We start from the raw sequence: 19,682 nt of genomic DNA, 5'->3' as shown, positions 1-19,682 counted from the left end.
AAGGCGTTGGGACAGCAGGAGCGCGGTATTGACATACGCCCACTAAAGGGAGCTCGAGCCATAAATAACATTGTGAGCGCAAGAAGATCGACTCGCTGCTCCGGGCATCCGAACTTGTGGGCCTGTATCACTTGTTCATGGCATCCTATAGCACACACAGTTGCGACAGATTCGCAAGAATTGGCCTACCGGTAAGTTGTCCCTGGGTGGTGGCTGTTGTTTCGTAATAATATATTACGCTCAGCTGGTTTTCGGTATAGGGTCGTGGAGAGCTTCTCATCTTCTTCGAAAATGGTGATGTCGAAGAAATCCACTTGGTTATTATCTGAATGTAGTGTGAACTGAATGTCATTGCTCCGCTGGTTTAGCCAGCTATGGAAGGAATCCAATTCTGCCTTAGTGCCCGTCCAAAGCATTAGTACATCATCGATGTATCGTCGCCATCATGTGACGTGGTTATGGTAGGGGTTGTTTCCATTCAGAACATGCTTCCGTTCAAAATCATCCATATAGATGATGGCCAGGTCCGGCGCGAAGACTGCCCCCATCGCGACGCCCTTGGTCTGTAGATAAAAGCAGCCTTGGAAAATTAAAAAGTTCTTCATCATGGCAATAGTCAGGAGAGCAATAATTAATTCTGTAGGTACTGCCATAAGTGCAGGCCGTCTGTCCAGTACTTGTTGGATAACGTTGAGAGCCTCTGTCTGTGGGATGCTAGGATAAAAGGACACAATATCACAAGTAACTAGCAATTGCTTATCAGTGTCAAACTGCAACCCATCCACCAGATTAATGTTCTGGAGAGTGTCTCTTTAGTAAGTATCTGTTTTTTCAGCAATCGGTTTGAGAAACATGTCGATGTATTTACAGAGCGGTTCCAGAATAGAGCCGCATCCGGACACAATCGGCCGCCCTGGAGGTTCTTGCATACTCTTATGGATCTTCGGTAGAGTATATATTGTTGGTAGGCGTGGGTAATGCTGGTTGAGGTATCGAAATTCATGTTTACTCAAAACGCCTTTCTCCTGCCTTCCTTTGTCAGGTTTAGGATCTCCAATGCCAGATCTTTAGAGGGATCGCTACGTACTTTTCTGTAGCTAACCCCGTCACCAAGTTGCTTGAGGATCTCCACTTTATACTTCTCAACACCCTGCACCACAATTGCCCCCCCCCCCTTATCGGCGGGTTTGATAACAATATCTTTATTGTTTTTCAGCGTTGTGAGGGCTTCTTTTTCTTCCCGTGTAACGTTAAACCTGTTATGCTTGTATACTTCCAAGGTCTTGCATACATCCTTAAGTACCGTATGTTCATAAGCTAAAATTTGGTTGGTCATGGTACTTGATGGTGGTACAAAAGTTGAGGTTACTCTGAGTCCAGTATTAGATGTATTTATGGAAGGTGGACTATTCCTGAAGAAGTATCTCAGTCGGATCTTCAGAAAAATCTTCATGAGTTCTGCCTTGATGGCAAACTGGTTTGGATGTGCAGTGGGGACAAAGGATAAGCCCTTGCTGAGAATGTTTATCTTGTTGTCTTTCAAGGCGTATGAGGAGATATTGACCAAAGGGTTGGATCATCTCTCTATCATCTGTAGACCTTCCTGCGTGTTGCTATCTCTCCATGGCTCTCTTGTGGGAAATGGACCTGCTTCTGGGGCTTCCCTTGCCCCCTTTCCTAATTGGGGTTGGGTGGGTGCTGACCACACAATGTGCCTCTCTGCCAGTTGCCCCCTCTGCCTCTCGGTGGTCGCCATTGACCTTCCCCTAAAAAAGGAGGAAAAGGGAATTGTGGTTGATTCCAGTCACCTTGATATTCGTATCCTGTGTTTGATCTTCCTTGATCGTTATCACTGTCAGTGCTGTATGAGGAGTCTGAAAATGTGGTGTAGTTCCTAGGACCACGATAACCTCCTCTCCCTCTGCCTGTGAAGCGGCCCTGGTTATCCTGCTTGTAATAATCCTCGTTTAGATAAGGATAGGTGTTCTTCTTTTCGTAGTACCTAATGTCCTTGGAGAGTTTCTCTAGTTTTTTCTGTTGGGTATTTGTTTCAAATTCTTTCAAAGTTTTAGCAAGATGATCCAAGGCTTCCTTAGCATTAGATAACGCGGTATCTCTACTAATCTCTGACTTTAAAGCTGCAATTTCATGTTGAAGCACCTGTCCTTGTTCTGCTGCTGTTACCACTCCCAGCACCATCCAGTGCCGGGAGCAGTTGTTAGCAACAAAACTAAAGCCCTCCTTGAATTTGGGTATGTCACTTAATATTGCCGGTTCGTTCTTCATTTGGAGTCCCACTGGGTTGATGTTGGATTGTAGGTATTTGGTCAATAGATGGCCATGTAGTCGAGTCCTAATCAGATTTTTTTCTAGTCTTTCTAGACGTGCTATTTTGTCATTGAGCATGTAATCAATATTTGGTGTGTCTGATGATAGAAATTGGTTAGATCTATCCTGTATCAACTGATTGATATAATCTTCCGTGTATGACAATGTTTCGCTCTCTACCATTGTGGAGAAATTAAATATATTTACAAGAACACCTCGCAGGTATGCACCTGCTCGGATAACATTACATGGAAGGGTTAACCCAATAGTACTGGGACCTAGGCATTCAATGTTACAAGGAAAGGGGTCACAGTAAGTGTCCTTCTTAATAAACAAAGAAATACTTGAAGCTGTTCTATGGTCTGCCCCAGGAAGCCGTGTTACGATCGCCGGAGCCTCGGAAGAGTGACCCGTCCTCGCCGAGGGAGCAACGCGAGTGTTGACTGCCCCTGGCCTGTTGTCCCCGCTCGAAGTGCTGAGCTTGCTCCCCGCCGCTCGCGGGATTGCCGAGAGCGGGCGGAGAGCTGACGGGACCGTCCAGGGCTTGGTGAGAGGCTCCTCTCTCGCCGAGGTGGTGTGCAACAGCGCAATCGGTGAGGCGCCCTCGCAGGGCTTGGGCATAACGAGTGAAGGGCTGACTTTGGTGAGGCACCCTAGCAGGGCTTGGGCATAACGAGTCAAGGGCTGACTTTGGGCCTATAATTCAGTGGCATTATTTTTGGTGATAAATTTAAAGAGACTTGAGACTATTTTATATTAAGAACTTCCTGATAATACAAGTGCAACCATCAAGATTAAGTGCAACCTTATGATTAAGAGCCATCATCGTGTAACTGCTGATTTTTACTGCTGCAACTAGATAAAGCTATATTTTTATATATACTTACCTGTGTGGTCTCAGTTTGTGGTGGATTTGGGGTCATTGTAAGTGTTGAGTGCATATATTAAACACATTGCCTTGGGGATAAGCCTATCTGCTCGTGCCAAGCTACCTAGGGGGTGAGCAGGGGTTATCTACAGTGTGTACTTCTTCACCCTGACTAGAAGCAAGGGTCCCTACTTGGTCAAAGGTACTTACCTCTGCCAACTTGAGACCCCCAGATCTAACACCTATGTTCTACTTTTTCCTGGCACGTAACTCTGCACCCACTATTCACACTTTTTGCAGACAAGAAACTGCTAAAGATCAAGCTCACAAAATTGATGGTATAAGGTTATTCCCAGACACTTTATCATTAGTTCTTCAGAGAATGTTTAGGGAGTTCTTAACCTGCCCGGATGATGGAGCATCAAAGTCGTATAGTTTGAAATATTTTGTTACCATCTGTAATAAGGTTAGACACATTCAAACTTCCACCAGTTCTAGGCTATGCCGCCCCCGGGGGAAGGGGGGCATAGCCTGGGTTAAGAAAGTCTATTTGACTCTAAGAAGGGAGAAAAGGGAATCTAGCACATGGCTTCTATCAGATCCTATGTCTAGGCTCAAATTGCTCTTTCTCTGAAACCATCCCTAAGTTACGGGATGTCAATCGCTAATTGTTTTGTAGTAAACCATTTCAGGTTTAATTTAATACATTATCTGCTACAAGTCCCAAGGTGATGGGTCAATGAGACAGATAGTATTCCTTGTTTATGAGATGGTATATATGTTCAAGACACTATTTCATTTTCTTTTATATGTCCTTTTTTTTCTCGTATGCTCAAAAGATTTTTAAAGCCAAGATTGGCTAATCAGAATTTTAGACAAGCTAGGCCTGCTCTGCTGTATTTGTAGATTCTGTCAGATACCAGAATCTCTTCATTCATTTCATAAACTTTATTCGGTTTTACAAAAGTAAACTATAAAAGTCACAGTAAATATACACATTCCTTAAATACAAACATTAAAAAGTATAAAAGTCATGTCTTAAAACATAAGGAAGAACTACGAATACAATGAATAAATATCAAGAATTCACGTGAAAGAAAGGCACACCGATATCATGTCTAAAACCATAGGTGCCACTTTCCCCTTAATTGGCTAATATTCTAGACAAGCCCTAGTTCTCATCAATGATTTCAGATACCCTACAATAAAAATTAGACAATCAGGTTTCAACAACTGTAGGAACAAAAGTGCTGGACGCACCTGATTAAAATTAAGCCTCTTCAAAAGGGGGAATAAAAAATGTCTCCGGGGGACTTCATAATGTTTGCAAAAGAACATGAAGTGAAGCAAATCCTGTGGAGACAGGTTGTCGCTGCCACAGGGTGCTAGCACCTGACCTTTGCTACATCCTTTTGGCACCGCAAATAAAAGATGAAAAAAAATCAAGGCGGAACATAGTCAGCAAAAAACGTTTATCGGTGGTCAGTGTCCCCAGAAGATATGGCTCTGTAAATGGGCGTGTTTTTAGGGTCAGAAATTTGCAAACACTAGGTTTGCATAGTTCCTGATCATCTCTTTCCAACTTCCTTCTAGAAATAAATGCATCTTTAACAGATTCAGCATCCTTTTTTGTAACAGTTGAAGGTTTTAAAAAGAGTTCAGGGCGACCCAGCTCTGAAAAGTGGCCTTTAACGTACTTCAGCCAAGGAATTCTGGACATATGATCCAGGAACATACAGTCCATCAGGATCTGCTGGGTTAGTTTTAGGTCTTTGTTAAGCCAGCACTTAAACCAGAACACTAAAGGGTGCATGGCGAAAATGTCACATATGAAAGGAATCCCTAGTTCTTCATGGGCTATCAGATTTGATAGGCCAGTTGGCATTCCCAGCAGGCTCTTCAAAAAATGATTTTCTACCACCTGTAGCGAATCTGCCGTGGTGTACCCCCACACTTCAATTCCATAGCTTGCAGATGACACACCCTCCGCCTGATAAATTTTCAGCATAGCTTAGCAGCAAAGCTGAAGATTGCACTAACTGTTCGTGGGAACTCCCCCTTCTTTCTTTGAATAAGGGGGCCCCACTTCAGGCACTCATTCAACACTACCCCCAGGTATAAAAAAACAGGAGTTGAGGGCACCTTCTTGGAGCCTACTGAGAAGTCTCCCCGGGCCCGGAGTCTTGTTGCTCGATAAACCTGCAATTCCCTACTCTATCTCTGTCCTCTCAAAAATCATAGGGACCATATTTACTGTCTGGGATAGTAAGTCAGAATTGTCTGTGTGGCCCTTAAACATAAATTGGAAATGAGCCACCCATTTCTCTACTGTGATGTGACAGCCAAGGGTGTTACTTGCATCTTCAGAGAAAAGTGGTCTGTTAACAATGCCTCAAAACCGTGAACCATTTCTCAAAGTGCTAGACTCCACCAACTCCCTCCATGTCTCCTCCTTTAATACTCTCTTATGTTTAACTAGGGCCTGTTTATATCCTGTTCGACAGGCCAAAATGTAAGTGGGGTTCCTTGGCACGTTTTCCAGGGCCTCTTTTAACTTACGTGCTGCTTGCGAGCAAGAGGAATCAAACCATCTTGGGTTGTGGTCAGAGACCCTACAAGCTGGGGCTCTCAAAAGTTCCCCCGCTTTACATGTGATAGAACTAAAAGCACTAAGGACGTTCCTTGGCAAGCTCTCCAGGTGAACGCAGAGGGCAAGTTCAGATGCGCATATGTCTCTCACTTCCCTGTAAATAGCATCTGGATCTATCTGTGACCATTTAAGACGACGCTCACCGTCTGTAGGCCTCATATTTCATTTTCCCCCAACCCTAGGCTTGCAGGATAGAAACACGCCACAAAAATGTACACAAAGAGGATTGTGGTCACTATAACCTATATCTTTGATAACAAACCTCTTGAAAAGGGACTGAGTTAGTGTGCAGACTAAAATATGGTCTATGAAAGACCCAGTGCCTCTCCCTTTAAAGGTAGGAATCAAGGTTTTACTATTTGTAGCAGAAAGGGACATCAGTGACAACAAGTCAAATTCATTGACTACATTATTTAATTTGTCCCCCTGCAAAGAGTGTTCGTAGTGATACCCTCTCATTCTGTGACATCCCATATCGCCCATATTCATGGTCTTAGGGTCGCCACAGGGGTGGATATTAAAATCTCCCAGCACCATCAAGGCGTAAAAGCTTAGGTCACATAGCTTCCTTAGATAGTAACTCAGTTGAGTAATGTTACCCTCCTTTTTACCATTTGGTAGATTATAAAAGTTGATCAAGGTCATTATGTTATTCCCCTTTTTAAATGCGATAGCCTGAAAGTCCTGTGAGTTGGTAGGGCATATTTGCACCAGGCAGTCAATAGCCAGAGATATATAGATGACCAAACGTCCTTTGGCTCTACCACTACTTGAGGGGATTTCAGGAACAAAATTATGTTTAAAACCCTCCAGAAACAGGTTACAATCCACTAGCCAGGTCTCTTGTAGGCAGATTGCAGAGAATTGCCTAATGAACTGATGCCACAAAGGCTCCCGGAACTTTTCCGCCAAACCTGCTACATTCCAGGATATGACATTACCGGCCATTTCGGGGGATGTCAGCTCAATTGGTGGTAAAAGAGGGGGAGTCAGGGAAATAGTATCTGGCTCAGTCATCAGGTTCAAATTAGCCTTCTGTTGGTACCTCGGCTCTACTGCAGACCCATCTGGAGTTTCCAGTCAATCACATTCCTCCAACCCCGATAGCATATCACATTTCTCCAACCCCGATAGCATAGAAAATCTATTAGTTAATGCTAGTGGGGGAGGCACAACAAAATTTGCATGAGAACCCCATTGATTACTTGTCTTGCGAAGTGGATATGAATATCCATAATTATTACCTACAGGGGTTTTATGTGGCCATCTGTCTTGAAAAGGTTCCCTATCTGTATTCCCCATTTCATACCCATAGCGTTCAACTCTATAAAAGAAACCCAGGGGTAAAGCCTGTATTAGAGACTAATGAAATAATTGGCCCACTTGGTCAACACATGATAATTATTTCTGCCACTGCTGCCCTGTTGAAGTTGACTATAACACAATCACCACCTTTTTAGAGCTGCCAACCCATGCCTCTCGATGTATCATAAGAATACTGCGGTCTACACTGGAGCCTACGGAGGTATTAGTTGTTAACCAGTGAAGTACCTTGTTCTTTAAATTACTATAATCTTCAGACGTGCCTGTGCGGAGAGGCGGAACATTACCCAACACAACTACGTATGGTGTGGACTCTGGTGGGAGATGAATAGTTGGAAGGTTCTGACAAACCTCCCCAATTGGCACAACAGTGCTATCCATCTGGCCTACAGCTCAGCCGCGCGTCCTTCAAAGCGGGAGCCGCGATGGCCTTTTAGCGCCTCCGGGCACGGGAAAATGATGGCACCTCCTGGCACGAGTGAGGGCTCTGTGGCTGCCTGGGACCTGGAGTCCTGAAGTGGTGAGCTAGCGGTTCCCGTGGAGCGGGAGCCGCAAGTGCCTTTTAGCGCCTCCGGGCGCAGGAAAATGATGGCGTCTCCTAGCGCGAGTGTGGGCTCTGTGGCTGCCTGGTACCTGGAGCCCTAAAGTGGTGAGCTAACGGTTTCTCTCTTATCATGTTGCTTGGTTTTTAAACAGTGTGGTGAGAATGAGGAGCTCAATGATTCTAGATTGATGTACTATATTGAAGTGTTATTTATATGTTTTATTGTTTAATGTATGCAGCCTGGGACATTTCTTAACATGGGCTTTACGAGATCTATTCTTTATAAAAGTGTTCATTGATGTTGATTCTTTTTATTGTCTTTTATGGGTTACATGTTTTAAACTATTGTCTCGCCAAACCTAACCAAACTGGGGAAAGTGTTTGACTTTGGTGTCATCAAATTAATTGTTCCCACTCCACATTTAAGAGCAATGTAGAAACTGTCTTACGGGTTGGGGGGTTCGGAGGGTTCACATTTACTGTTCCCACTCTAAATTGAACTCTCTGCAGCTCTGGAGAGTGTGTTTATCAGATTGGCCTGCATGCAGCTTCTTTGTGGATCCTTTTCCGATCAATGCCTGAATCCAAAATGACGAGGTTTGAAGACATTCTTGATCGCCCCACAGTGCATGACTTTAAGATGGCGGTGCCACAAAACTTTATTGCTTACACATTGTTTTAGCCACCCCCGATATGTTGAGAGTGACATCACAGTAGTATTGTTGTTCATTGAAGACCCACGTGACTTTTAATTTGCGGTGCTACAACTTCATATTATTTACAACTTAACTCTCTTTTACTGGTATGTTGGAGAGGTGCATTCCTGACTTTCGTTGCCCACTCTAAGACCTTCTTTAACAATAGGTTCTTTGTTGACTTCTACATCTCTTGCTCATTTGAAAAGCCGAAACGTGTCCGCGATGCCGCCCTGCCTGGTGATTGACGACACAAGACTTCTGGCGTAACTCTCACCCGGCGTTTTAACCTCAAGATGGCACCTGTGAAGAAAAGGACCTGCTTTCTGAATGCCTCGCAGCAGATCCAGGGGAACTTTTTACCGAACTACCTACCCCCTTCCCTTCCCTGCTCTACTCTTCTCCTCTTTTCTGTTACTAACCTTTGCCCAACCTGTCCTTGCCCTAGTCCCCACCTTGTTTACCTGTGAATTTCCCGCGTCATTTGAGAACTAGCTATTTTGTCTGATGCCAGATGGAGCTACCTGGTTTAGCTATAGGGGAGACAGGTCGGGGATTCCCTCCTTGGACGTCACCTACCCAGTCGGGCTTTAGTCAGACTTCCTTTCGTCTCTCCTGTCGTCTCTTCCCGCTTCCCCCCTCTATTTATATCTCTACTTCTTCCGTCTCTCAATGTATTGAGACTGAACTTTTTTGTCTGATGCCTGATGGAGCTACCTGGTTCAGCTATAGGGGAGATGGGCCATGGATTCCCTCCTTGGTCGTCACCTACCCAGTCGGCCTTTAGACAGATTTCATTTAGTCTCTCCTTGTTGTCTCTTCCCATATCCACCCTTTCTCACCTTCCCTGTTCCCTCCCCTCTACGCTCCATTTATTTTGCCCTCCATGTCATTTAATGTTTCTCATTGAGACCTAGCTATTTGGCCAAAGCCCGGTGGAGCTACATGATAGCTATAGAGGAGATGGGTTTTGGGATTTCCCCCTCGACCATCACATACCCAGCAGGTCTCTGGACAGACTTTCCTTTGTCTCTCTGCCGTATCACCCTCCCATCCTGTTTTTCTGCGATCCTCTTCCCTCGACACTTGAGACCGAACACCTTTGTCTGATGCCCGATGGAGCTACCTGGTTTAGCTATAGGGGAGACGGGCTGTGGATTCCCTCCTTGGTCGTCACCTACCCAGTCGGTCTTTAGACAGACTTCCTCTCGTCTCTACGGTTGTCTCTTCCCTTATCCTCACGTTCTCACCTCACCTACCCCCCACTTCCTTTCTCTCTCCTTTCTCTCCTCTCCTAATGTATTGCTGATTGTCTGATGTAATGTTGTAATTGTTGATCTTTTTCTGTTACACTGTCAAACCACATTGTTGCACTTCCTTTCGTCCCTCTTGTCGTCTCCTCCTGCATCCTCCCTCTATTTATGTCTCTCCTTCTCCCCTCTCTCAAAGTATTGAGACAGAACTTTTTAGTCTGATGCCCGATGGAGCTTCCTGGTTTAGCTATAGGTGAGATGGGCATGGATTCCTCCTTGGTCCTCACCTACCCAGTCAGTCTTTAGTCGGTCTTTAGACAGACTTTCTTTTCGTCTCTCCTTATTGTCTCTTCTCTTATCCTCTCTTTCTCACCTCCCCTGCCCCCTCCACGAATTTTCTCTCTCCTCTCTCTCCTCTCCTAATTGTACTGCCTATTTTTCTGGGATTTATTGTGTAATTGTTGAAATTTTTCTGTTACATTGTTGATTCTCATGTAAAGCGCTCTGATACCTCCTGGTCTAGCCAGCGCAATATAAAACTCTTTAAATAAACAAATAAATAAATAAATAAATGAACAAAAACCACATTGGGTAGCGTGTTGGACTGTGCGAGTGAGGGAGGGGTTACATTTAACATTCATATTTTTAATCACATTCTATCAAACTAATAAAAATCTGATTAAAAAAACCCATTCACATTAAATTCAAACCAAATTTCTTACGATTGAAATATCTAACCATGTACACTTACAAAAATGTTAAATAACATATGGGATTAAAAAGCATCCACAAATATGTAACATTTAAAATACAAATATAATATTAATAGCATTAAAATAAAAAACAGTAACAGCTATTTACAAATATAACATTAAATAATCTCAAAACACAATTCTACACCTATTTTATAATTATTTGATAACTAATTGAAAAAGAACACAAAATCACTAAACAATATACCTACAGATTAAACAAAAAATGACATCTTTTTAAAACTATTTTCAATATAAAAACAAATAGATTGTTTTTTTTAAAAAACACTTCCCAACCAATTTCTTTACTAACCCAACACTTAAAACACTTAAAATCAAAATAATATACAACATATATTTAAAAAAAATATTTACAATCAATAACTTAAACAAAACCATAATAAATGACATCATGTACAATGACATTTAAATTCACAATGTAAAATACAACAATATTTAAAAATCTGTGAAAAACAATATCCTGGCCTGTGAAGAAAGATGCCATGATATAAGTTACATCACAATATTACTGAAACAAAGTTAATGGCTGACAATATTTTGACACAAAATTAAGGTTGTGCATCTGTGTGTTTAGTTAGATCTTTGCTTCTGTGTTTCTCCATTCCATTGCAATCCATTCATCCCATATTAAGTATGCAACCAAGTGTCTTTGAAAAAAGCTGTCTGCAAATAATTGCAAATCAGACGTGATTTAGGCAGACTTTATCAAGTAAAATTAGGTTCTAGCTCAGAGGTCTTCAAACTTTAGTAGGTTGAGCCTCCCCAGCTGAATTGTTTTAGATGTTGGGCCCCCCCATCACCTGACAGAAATTTCTGTAATCTGGTACACTACATAATTGACCGGCACACTCATAGCCCGGGCCATATTGAGCAAATAATGTTCAACACAATAAGAATGTTTAGTAAACTGCAGGTTTGTGAATGGGTGTGGTGAAATGACAGAGGCTTATTACTCTGCTCCAAACACCATTTCCCAAGATAAACTGTGCGCAAATTGTTTTAACTGGGATGCTTTGTTTTACACATGACATAGATTGATAATAACACCACCAACATATATGTGATGGTTGTGCCTTTTTTTCGGCAGAGACTGTTCATCTGTGGATGGATTGTTGGTATTGCCATCCCCAGGTTGTGCTCCACATCCAGTCTTGAACGGTACTTAGTCTTTAATACCGCAAGTGCTGAGAACCCATTCTCGCATAAATAGGACGAGCTGAAAGGCAAGAGAGTTTTGATAGAAGTTTCTCTCAAAGCTGAATACTCTGCAGACATTTTCAGCCAAAACAGGGACTGTAAGGGAGACAGTGTTGTCAGATTTTTCTAGCACTCCCTAGCTCAGAGATGTACACGAGAAACAGTTCTTCTCTAGAAATCATTACCAAACGTTTTAGGCAGCATTATAATGTTATGGATCTGAAGACAAGGTTGAAAGTCCACAGAGGGGGCGCTGAATGAACACCTAATTGAGAATTCTTTAGTGGTACGATAAGTTGCTTGCCTTAAGCAGTGGGATTACAACTGGCTTATGTTTAAATAAAAATAGAACTAATATGAAATTAATTATGTCTATTTTACTTCAGAGCAATGTTGTCTGACAGACTTTGTGGTGGCAGGGACATGTTAAGGATTTTGGGTGCTATGGGCCAAAACTATTTTGTGGGCCCCTGTTCAATAAAGGTTTGAGTTTAAATGATTTACTTTTAGCTCTGCCATACCCTCTTTAGCCAGGCTACTAACGGTGCACAGGCACTGTGGTCGAAATTCTAAAAGCGTTTACATCTAATATTCAGAGATAGTGATGTGTTTTCACTGTTGTAACAAAGCAGCAGCCCTCTAATTTTACAGCGAATAATATCTGTGATATCCTCAAATTTTCTCATATGTGAGGAACCGCTTGGATCTAAAAGAAACTTTTTATAGTTGTTGCATGAAACAAACACATTTCTCTGTAAATAGTAATAGACTTCCTCACATCAATCACATTAAAAAGAAATTAAACAAAATGGTATTTACAAGAATCTGTTTAGGAATTATTCCAGGCCATTAGGGCCAAAACAGAGCTGTCTCTATCAAGGGGTCCCCTGAAAGTCTGGATTGCAGTGCATGTAAATGTGTCCTTTTGTAATTTAGGGTGAAAACCTTGATGGGGCATGACATGCCCATACTTGTGTACAGGGGCGCAACTAGACCCGAACTTTGGGTGGGGGCTAACACTCCCAGCCAGGGCTGGCCCTAGCAATGGTCGCACACAGTGCAACAGTCTTTTTTGGCACCCCTCCCCTATTTCTTCCTCCTCCATGAATATCCTCACTACCACTCACCAACGATGCACCTAATTTCTCTATAGCACCTTTCTGGCATATATTTCATTTTTTATATAGCACTACTCATTGTTTACTCACAGTCAGTTCAGTGATCTGCTTGGTACATGTTCTTTGTAGCAGGCACATTAAACCTCTGCACTGTGTGGGTGGCAGGGGTGCCCATGTGAGTGCACGGTGAGCGATGTGACAGTGTGAGAGGAGGGTGGGACGTGTGAGTGCAGTGTGAGTGAGGTGACCACATGAATTTGGGTGCGGATGTAAGTGCAGAGTGGGACAAATGAATGTATGATTAGTGATAGGCTTATATGAATGAGATTGCAGATTGAGCAGTGAGGGGGACAGGTGAGTGAAGTTCACATGATTGTAGGTTGAGTAGTGTGCTCATGTGACAGCACGGTGAGGTACAGGGTGAACAGCGCAAGTGCATTGTGAGTGCAGAGTGATCACTGTGAGTGCAGGGTAAGCGGGTGACTGGTATGAGTGCATGGTGATCAGTGTGAGGGCATTGTGATTGCTGTGAGTGTGAAAGTGAAGGGCGAGAATGAGGAGTCAGTTGTCTGAACGCAGGGGACATTCCCAGACACTTGAAGTAACTCAGTATGTTATTGACAATGGCGTACGGCAGGGCTTTAAGTGGGATTAAAAAACTGGGAGGTCTTTCAAAAGGGTGTGGCCTATTTAATTAAAGGTATGGCTTACAAATACATAGGGTAAAAATCTGTGCTTAGCATAGTGTGCCGACAGACTTGTTTTTTTGCAGATATATGATACAACAAGTAACATACCTACAAGTCAAGACTAATGGCTTTGCCAATGGTTGTTAGTTGTAAATGATAAGCAAGCAGCAACTATTGCCTGTATATAATATTGAAAAAGCTTCCACATAAAGCCCTGGCCACGACGATGTTGCTGTTCCTGCGTTTCAAAAAGAGAAGGGAAGTCCAGAGAGAAAATGACTCTCTTTAAAGGATTTTCCTTCCCCTACAATGCTCACCTGGCATTACATCATACTTTAACTTCTCCACTAGTGAGAAGTGAGCAGAGTGCGCATGCGCACATCGATGTGCCGCTGTCACTGCAGTCCAGTAAAAAATGGACCGCCAGTGCCAGTGCACGAAACAGAGCCCGCTAGAGACCTGTTTTGAGGCCTCCTTTAAAAAACTGCTGGAGCTTAGACCCTGTGAGACCTGGCCCACTTAAAGCCCTGGCGTATAGTTTCAGATATGCTAAACTATTGCTATTATGCCATTAACCAGGGATCAGGGTGGAGGAAATAAATGTGCTGATCTTGCAACAAACTTCCAGTTTTATGATTAGGGTTGCCACCTCATTATTTTGATGTCCTAGGTGGTACAAAAATAAGCAGTCACCCAAATCTGTATTGTCAGCCCTTGCCAGTGCATATTTTGAACAGCAAATATAAATAAAAAGAACTTTTAATGGTGTTGTAGGGCTGGTTGCCCGAATGATCCATGACTGATAATACAAGGGAACAAAGACAGAAAAAGAGGAGGAATAGCCATCGTCCACAAGTCTACCCTCCAGGTCCACACCCTCACAGATGACTCCCCCAACTCCGCCGAACACCTTCACTTCCGGATCCACACCGACCCCAACACCACCCTCAGAGGAACACTCATCTAGACACCTCCTGGACCCTGGGCCCTTTTCAGCGACTCCATTGCCGACCTCGCCAGCACCCACGCACTCGCCTCCATGGACTACATCCTCCTCGAGGACCTGAACTTCCACCTCAAGAACAACAATGACGCCAACTCCACCACCTCCTCTTCACTGTCCTGCGCCGCAAATCTTCTGGGGATTTTTTTTACTCGCGAACTCCGGTATGGTTGGAGGGGGGAGGGAGGGGAAATGAATGGGTCACAACGTGCCCATGCTTTTTGTCATTATCATGTAACCCGTCCCAGGAGGGGGTTACTTGGTACAGCTGAAATACTTCAGCTGCAATGAGAGGCAGGAAGTCTCCTCTGCTGCCACAAATCATAGAGTTCTACCCTATAAACATGTATTGATCTTTCATTAAATATACTGTTCCAATACCCACTGCTGGCTGGGGTTGGGTTTCTGTATGTTTCATATTCTCCTTAACAGATGTGTTCACATTGGGTTTCGTTCAGAAAATAAATAGGTGAATTGAAAACAGTGTTTAAAGAGTATGGTCACTAAGAGTTGAAATGCTGAGAACAATGGGAGTGTCTGTAATTCTGCAAAATGTATTACTTTTGCTCGGAAAATTGTAGGTGGAGCTTGCAGTTTATTAGTGTTACTCATTGTCCCTGCATTCAATCATTCAATAGTCTTCATATATGCATACGGATGACCACTTGTGTATTCGTTAACTCATTTGCTCGTTGACCAGGTATACATTCGTAGTTATGGCAACATTTTGTTTCTGCTTATATTAAGGCGAAAAATATCGCACAGCAAAATAGTTTCACTTTTTTTTAACTAAAATTCTAAATTCTAAATTTATGATTGATTATGGATTTTAGCTTCAGAATGCCTTTAGCAGAATACCATCTGACATACACATAGAGCCCGGAGTATCGTTTATAGCAGTATCTCCTCATTGGGGTTAATAATAGAAAATGTTGCATTTTGTTAAATTATATTCAAGAGACAATATTTATATCTGACTATATGTTTGAAGATGATATTTCGAACTACATTGGAGACGTCACTTTTAATAGCATGTAATAGCAAATTCCTTCTGAATCTGGATTTTTAAGGTAGTATTGTCAAATCACATTATATAAAAGAAGGATGTTGCAATGTGCGTTCAAATGCAAAATGAATATTTAAAATTCACACTTCTATAAATAACACAGGAATTGATCTACTGTGTGCTCTACAGCTAATTTTGAAAATTCAGTTTCACTGTGTTATGGACACATTTCCCAGTGCATGTTCTTGTTTTTTTATAAACTACAATTTCCTTTGACAGGACTTTGGGGAACAACGCTTACAGAAGACACATCTGAAAATCGAGAGCTTTACGTCAAAACAACATTGAGAGAGCTGCTTGTATACCTGATGTTTTTGGTTGATATATGCTTATGTAAGTAATGGTTATAATATATTAAACCCTATAGGTGTGATTCGGAGTGAGGCAAGATAGCAGGGGCACTGTTAACTCTTGTGGGAGTGATTCCAGTTGTGAGATTTTGGCGACTAACATATGGGTAATATAAAAACATGATGTCTATCCACCTATTTATGTATATACATATATATATATTCAAAACAAAAGCAGGGTCCTGCTGGGATTCTTCCTCCCGAGCCAGGTGGTGCATAGAGATCGGCGGACCACCGAAGCCGATTTCAATTAAATCCAGGGATTGCTTCAAAGCAACAAAATGCGCACTCAGGAATCCAAAGTTAGCACAAAAGGTTTATTTCCATCTTACACGCTACGCGTTTCGACACGATAATGTGCCTTGATCACACGTGAACCACCCTGGCTTGTGTGGCTTGTTATGCACAGAAGTGAACATTGAAAAGGTGACTTACAAAAGTGAAGCAAAGGTGTTTTCCTCACTGAATGGTACCGCCATCTTCTAGTGGGGTAATGCTATATGCTATAACAAAACAAAACATTTGTTCTGTGCAGTCTTACTGTGCAGACAGAAATCAATATTTACAAGTAACATTTGCATATATAAACACATGTTTCTCTAAATTCGGTCTAGTGCCTTAGAGTCATATCGGGTTTCTACGGTGCAATTACCCAAAATTATACAGTGAGGAGTTAACGCTTCACAAATGATATCCTATCGGTCTAGTGCCAGAGGACTATATTTTTCATGTATCATTCATACAAGTCATCATTTTCTACCTCAAAAAACTGAGCAAAAACAAGACCATACCAACAGGTATAGAGTGCAGTTCTAGGTGAAATAAAGTACAACTTTCATACAGGTGAAGGTGTCTTTCATCCAAATAAAAGGAAAGGGTCAAAAGACCGTGGGGTGACTGTGACGGAAGAGATTTCTTGTTCCCAAGTTTCCTACAAAAAACACACATAAAACAGCAGTTAAAATCTCTTCGATAAAATCTTGCTCATAAAGAGTTATAACATTTTTACAGTTCTACCACACATAATTGCTATGAAATCTACTTCATTTTGAACCTATCAACTTAGCATCTAAGATGAATGAAAACATGAACTCCTGACTAGAAGGAGAATCTACAGAGGGAGATGTAAGATCACTCCTCGTGAAGGTGTCTAGCAAGCTCCTCATCGAGATTGTGACCCCCAGTGAATTTAGTTTCGAGCTCCATTATCCATTTCGACTCTTTCTTCCTGAGAGCCAGTTCCCGATTGCCACCCTTCTACCTATATTGACTTGCTCAATGGCATAGTATCGTAGGAAGGAGTTGTTGGATTGATGGAACTCTTGGAAATGGCGTGCAATAGGATATCTCACATCTACGTGTGTTATGGCTCTGAGGTGTTCTTGTACCCGTTTTTTAGCCATACAGGTAGTACTGCCCACGTATCGGAGTTTACACGGACATTCCAACACGTACACCACAAAATTGGTATTACATGTCAAAAACTGTTTAATTGTCCTTTGTTCTTTTCTACCTGGAATCTCAATGGTTTTCACCATCACACTAGTTTTGCAGGCCTTACAGTGGCCACAGGGATAGAAGCCTTTGAGGCCCTGTATGTGTTGTCTCTTTGCTGTGATGTCCCCCTTTACCAGGATGTCACGTAGGTTTCTACCTCTTCTGTAGCTGATTTGAGGTCTGTCATTGAGAAGGGGACCTACTATGTTATCAGATTTAAGGATATTCCAGTTGTCAGCAAGTATTTTCTGAACTTTTCTGGATTTGCAGTTAAAAGTGGTTATAACCCTAGTCTCATTGTTGGGATCCTTGTCTTTTTCTTTAGGTTTCAGAGTTTCAGCCCTGTCAACTTGTGTTATTTTAAGAACAGCTTTAGACAAAACATCCTCGGGGTAACCTCTTTCCCTGAACCTTTCCAGTATTCTTTCTTGTTCAGTGGCAAAACCTTCATCATTACTGCAAATTCTTCTTGCCCTCAGACGCTCACCATAAGGAATACTCCATTTAAGGGAGTAGGGGTGAGCGCTGAGGGCATGAAGTAAGCTATTGCCGGTGGTGTCCTTTCTGTGGAGTTTGGAAATAAGTTTTCCATCTTCCACTCTAATTTCAGTATCAAGAAATTCAACACACACTGAGCTGATGTTATAAGTCAAGTGGATGTTATAGTTGTTATTGTTGAGTTTCTCGATAAACCGGATGGCTTCTTCCTCAGTGCCTTGCCAGATAAGGAACAGATCGTCAATGTATCTGACCCAAGTTGTTATCTGTGCAAGTTCGTTCATAAGGCTAGCATCACTTCTAATTTCCTCCTCCCATTTGCCTAGGAAAAGATTCGCGAAACTAGGAGCAAATGCTGAACCCATGGCCGCGCCACGTTTTTGCTTGTACATGACCATCGAACATGAAGATATTGTTCCTAAGGCATATCTTCATCATTTCGATGAGCATGCAGGTGTGGTCAAGGAAACTAATATCTCGGTTTTTGAGGAAATGAAAACTCGCTTCCATGCCCTGTACATGATCAATGATAGTGTACAGGGCACTGACATCCATAGTGATCAGTAGGGAGCCCCCCACCCATTGCACTTTGTCTATTTTGTTAAGGAAGTCTGTGGTATCCTTGATGTATGTAGGTAACCCACAGACGAATTCCCTCAGAAAATAATCAATGTATTGGGACAGATTTTCGTTAACACTACCAATGGATGAGATAATGGGCCTACCTGGAGGGACCCTGGCATCTTTGTGAACCTTTGGCAAAAGGTAGAAAATAGTTAATTTCGGATAGTCTTTCTTGAGGAAACAAAATTCTTGCCATGATAGCAGACCCTCATTACGCCACTCATTAAGTTTTTCCCAGGTTTCTAATACACTATCACTGTAGTTGGTCATGGTACATTTTACATAAAAATTACTGGTGTCTAATTGTCTTAGAGCTTCTTTTATGTACACATCTTTTCCCCACAAGACAATGTTTCCACCTTTATCTGATGGTCTCAATACAATTTTTTTGTCTTCTGCAAGTTCAAAAAGGAATTTTCTCTGTTCCCCAGTAAGATTCATGTCTCTATAGCTCCATAGGTTTCTGGTATGTTTCAGTTTAGTCAGTTCTTTAGTGACCACATCGTGAAATGTATCAATTGCATAATGAGGCATGATAGGGCAGAACACCGATTTTGGTTTGAACGAAGTACCAGCTGCCTTATCAGTTCTTGGTTCCTCATGATTTACCTCATTATCAATACCCTGGGTAGTATGGGTAGGATCTCCTTCTGTATATATATATATATATATATATATATATATATATATATATATATATATATATATATATATATATATATATATATATATATATATATTCCTACTTCACAACCACATAGGGCCTCATAACGAGTGCTCCCGGTAATCAAGCTGAGGCATTTACTGGACCTTCTAGCCACATCAGCATTCTAAATGGTGGGATTTGACCCATTGTTTAGATATCTGGGTCAAACAATGGGGGAACCATGCAGGAATCGGCATAGAAAGGCTGATTCCCATATGTTAGTCCCCAAAATCTCACAACTGGAAGCATTTTTTCCCCCCATATAAATCTGGTTGCAATACCAAAGGCTGAATGAATGGTTTGTCAGCGTCATCAAAACCCTGATATGGCAATGTTGGACCAAATTAAACATGGTACCCTTTATGTATTTTTCATATTATGTTTATTCTGGGGTAGTGAGCTTGAAAATCTGTGTTCTTCAAATTCAGCTGGAAAGAAATTGACATTGATCAAAGTTAGAATGTTTAGGTATTTTTTAAAAACAAATCCTGGGTACACTT

General features: G+C 42.0%; 1 protein-coding gene across 1 annotated transcript in view; it reads left to right on the top strand.

Moving 5' to 3' along the window:
• The window catches only part of LOC147711417 (polycystin-2-like protein 1), a 3,079,390-nt gene that overhangs the window by 115,987 nt on the left and 2,943,721 nt on the right, over positions 1 to 19,682 (top strand). The window contains 1 exon segment of the mRNA XM_086920165.1: positions 15,727 to 15,840. Within this exon segment, the coding sequence (XP_086776291.1) occupies positions 15,727 to 15,840 (114 nt within the window).

This window comes from Lissotriton vulgaris, chromosome 5 (genome assembly GCF_964263255.1).
Source record: "Lissotriton vulgaris chromosome 5, aLisVul1.2, whole genome shotgun sequence".
Lineage (NCBI taxonomy): Eukaryota > Metazoa > Chordata > Amphibia > Caudata > Salamandridae > Lissotriton > Lissotriton vulgaris.
The sequence above is the reverse complement of the archived record's forward strand: the minus strand, read 5'-3'. Positions and strand labels throughout refer to the sequence as shown.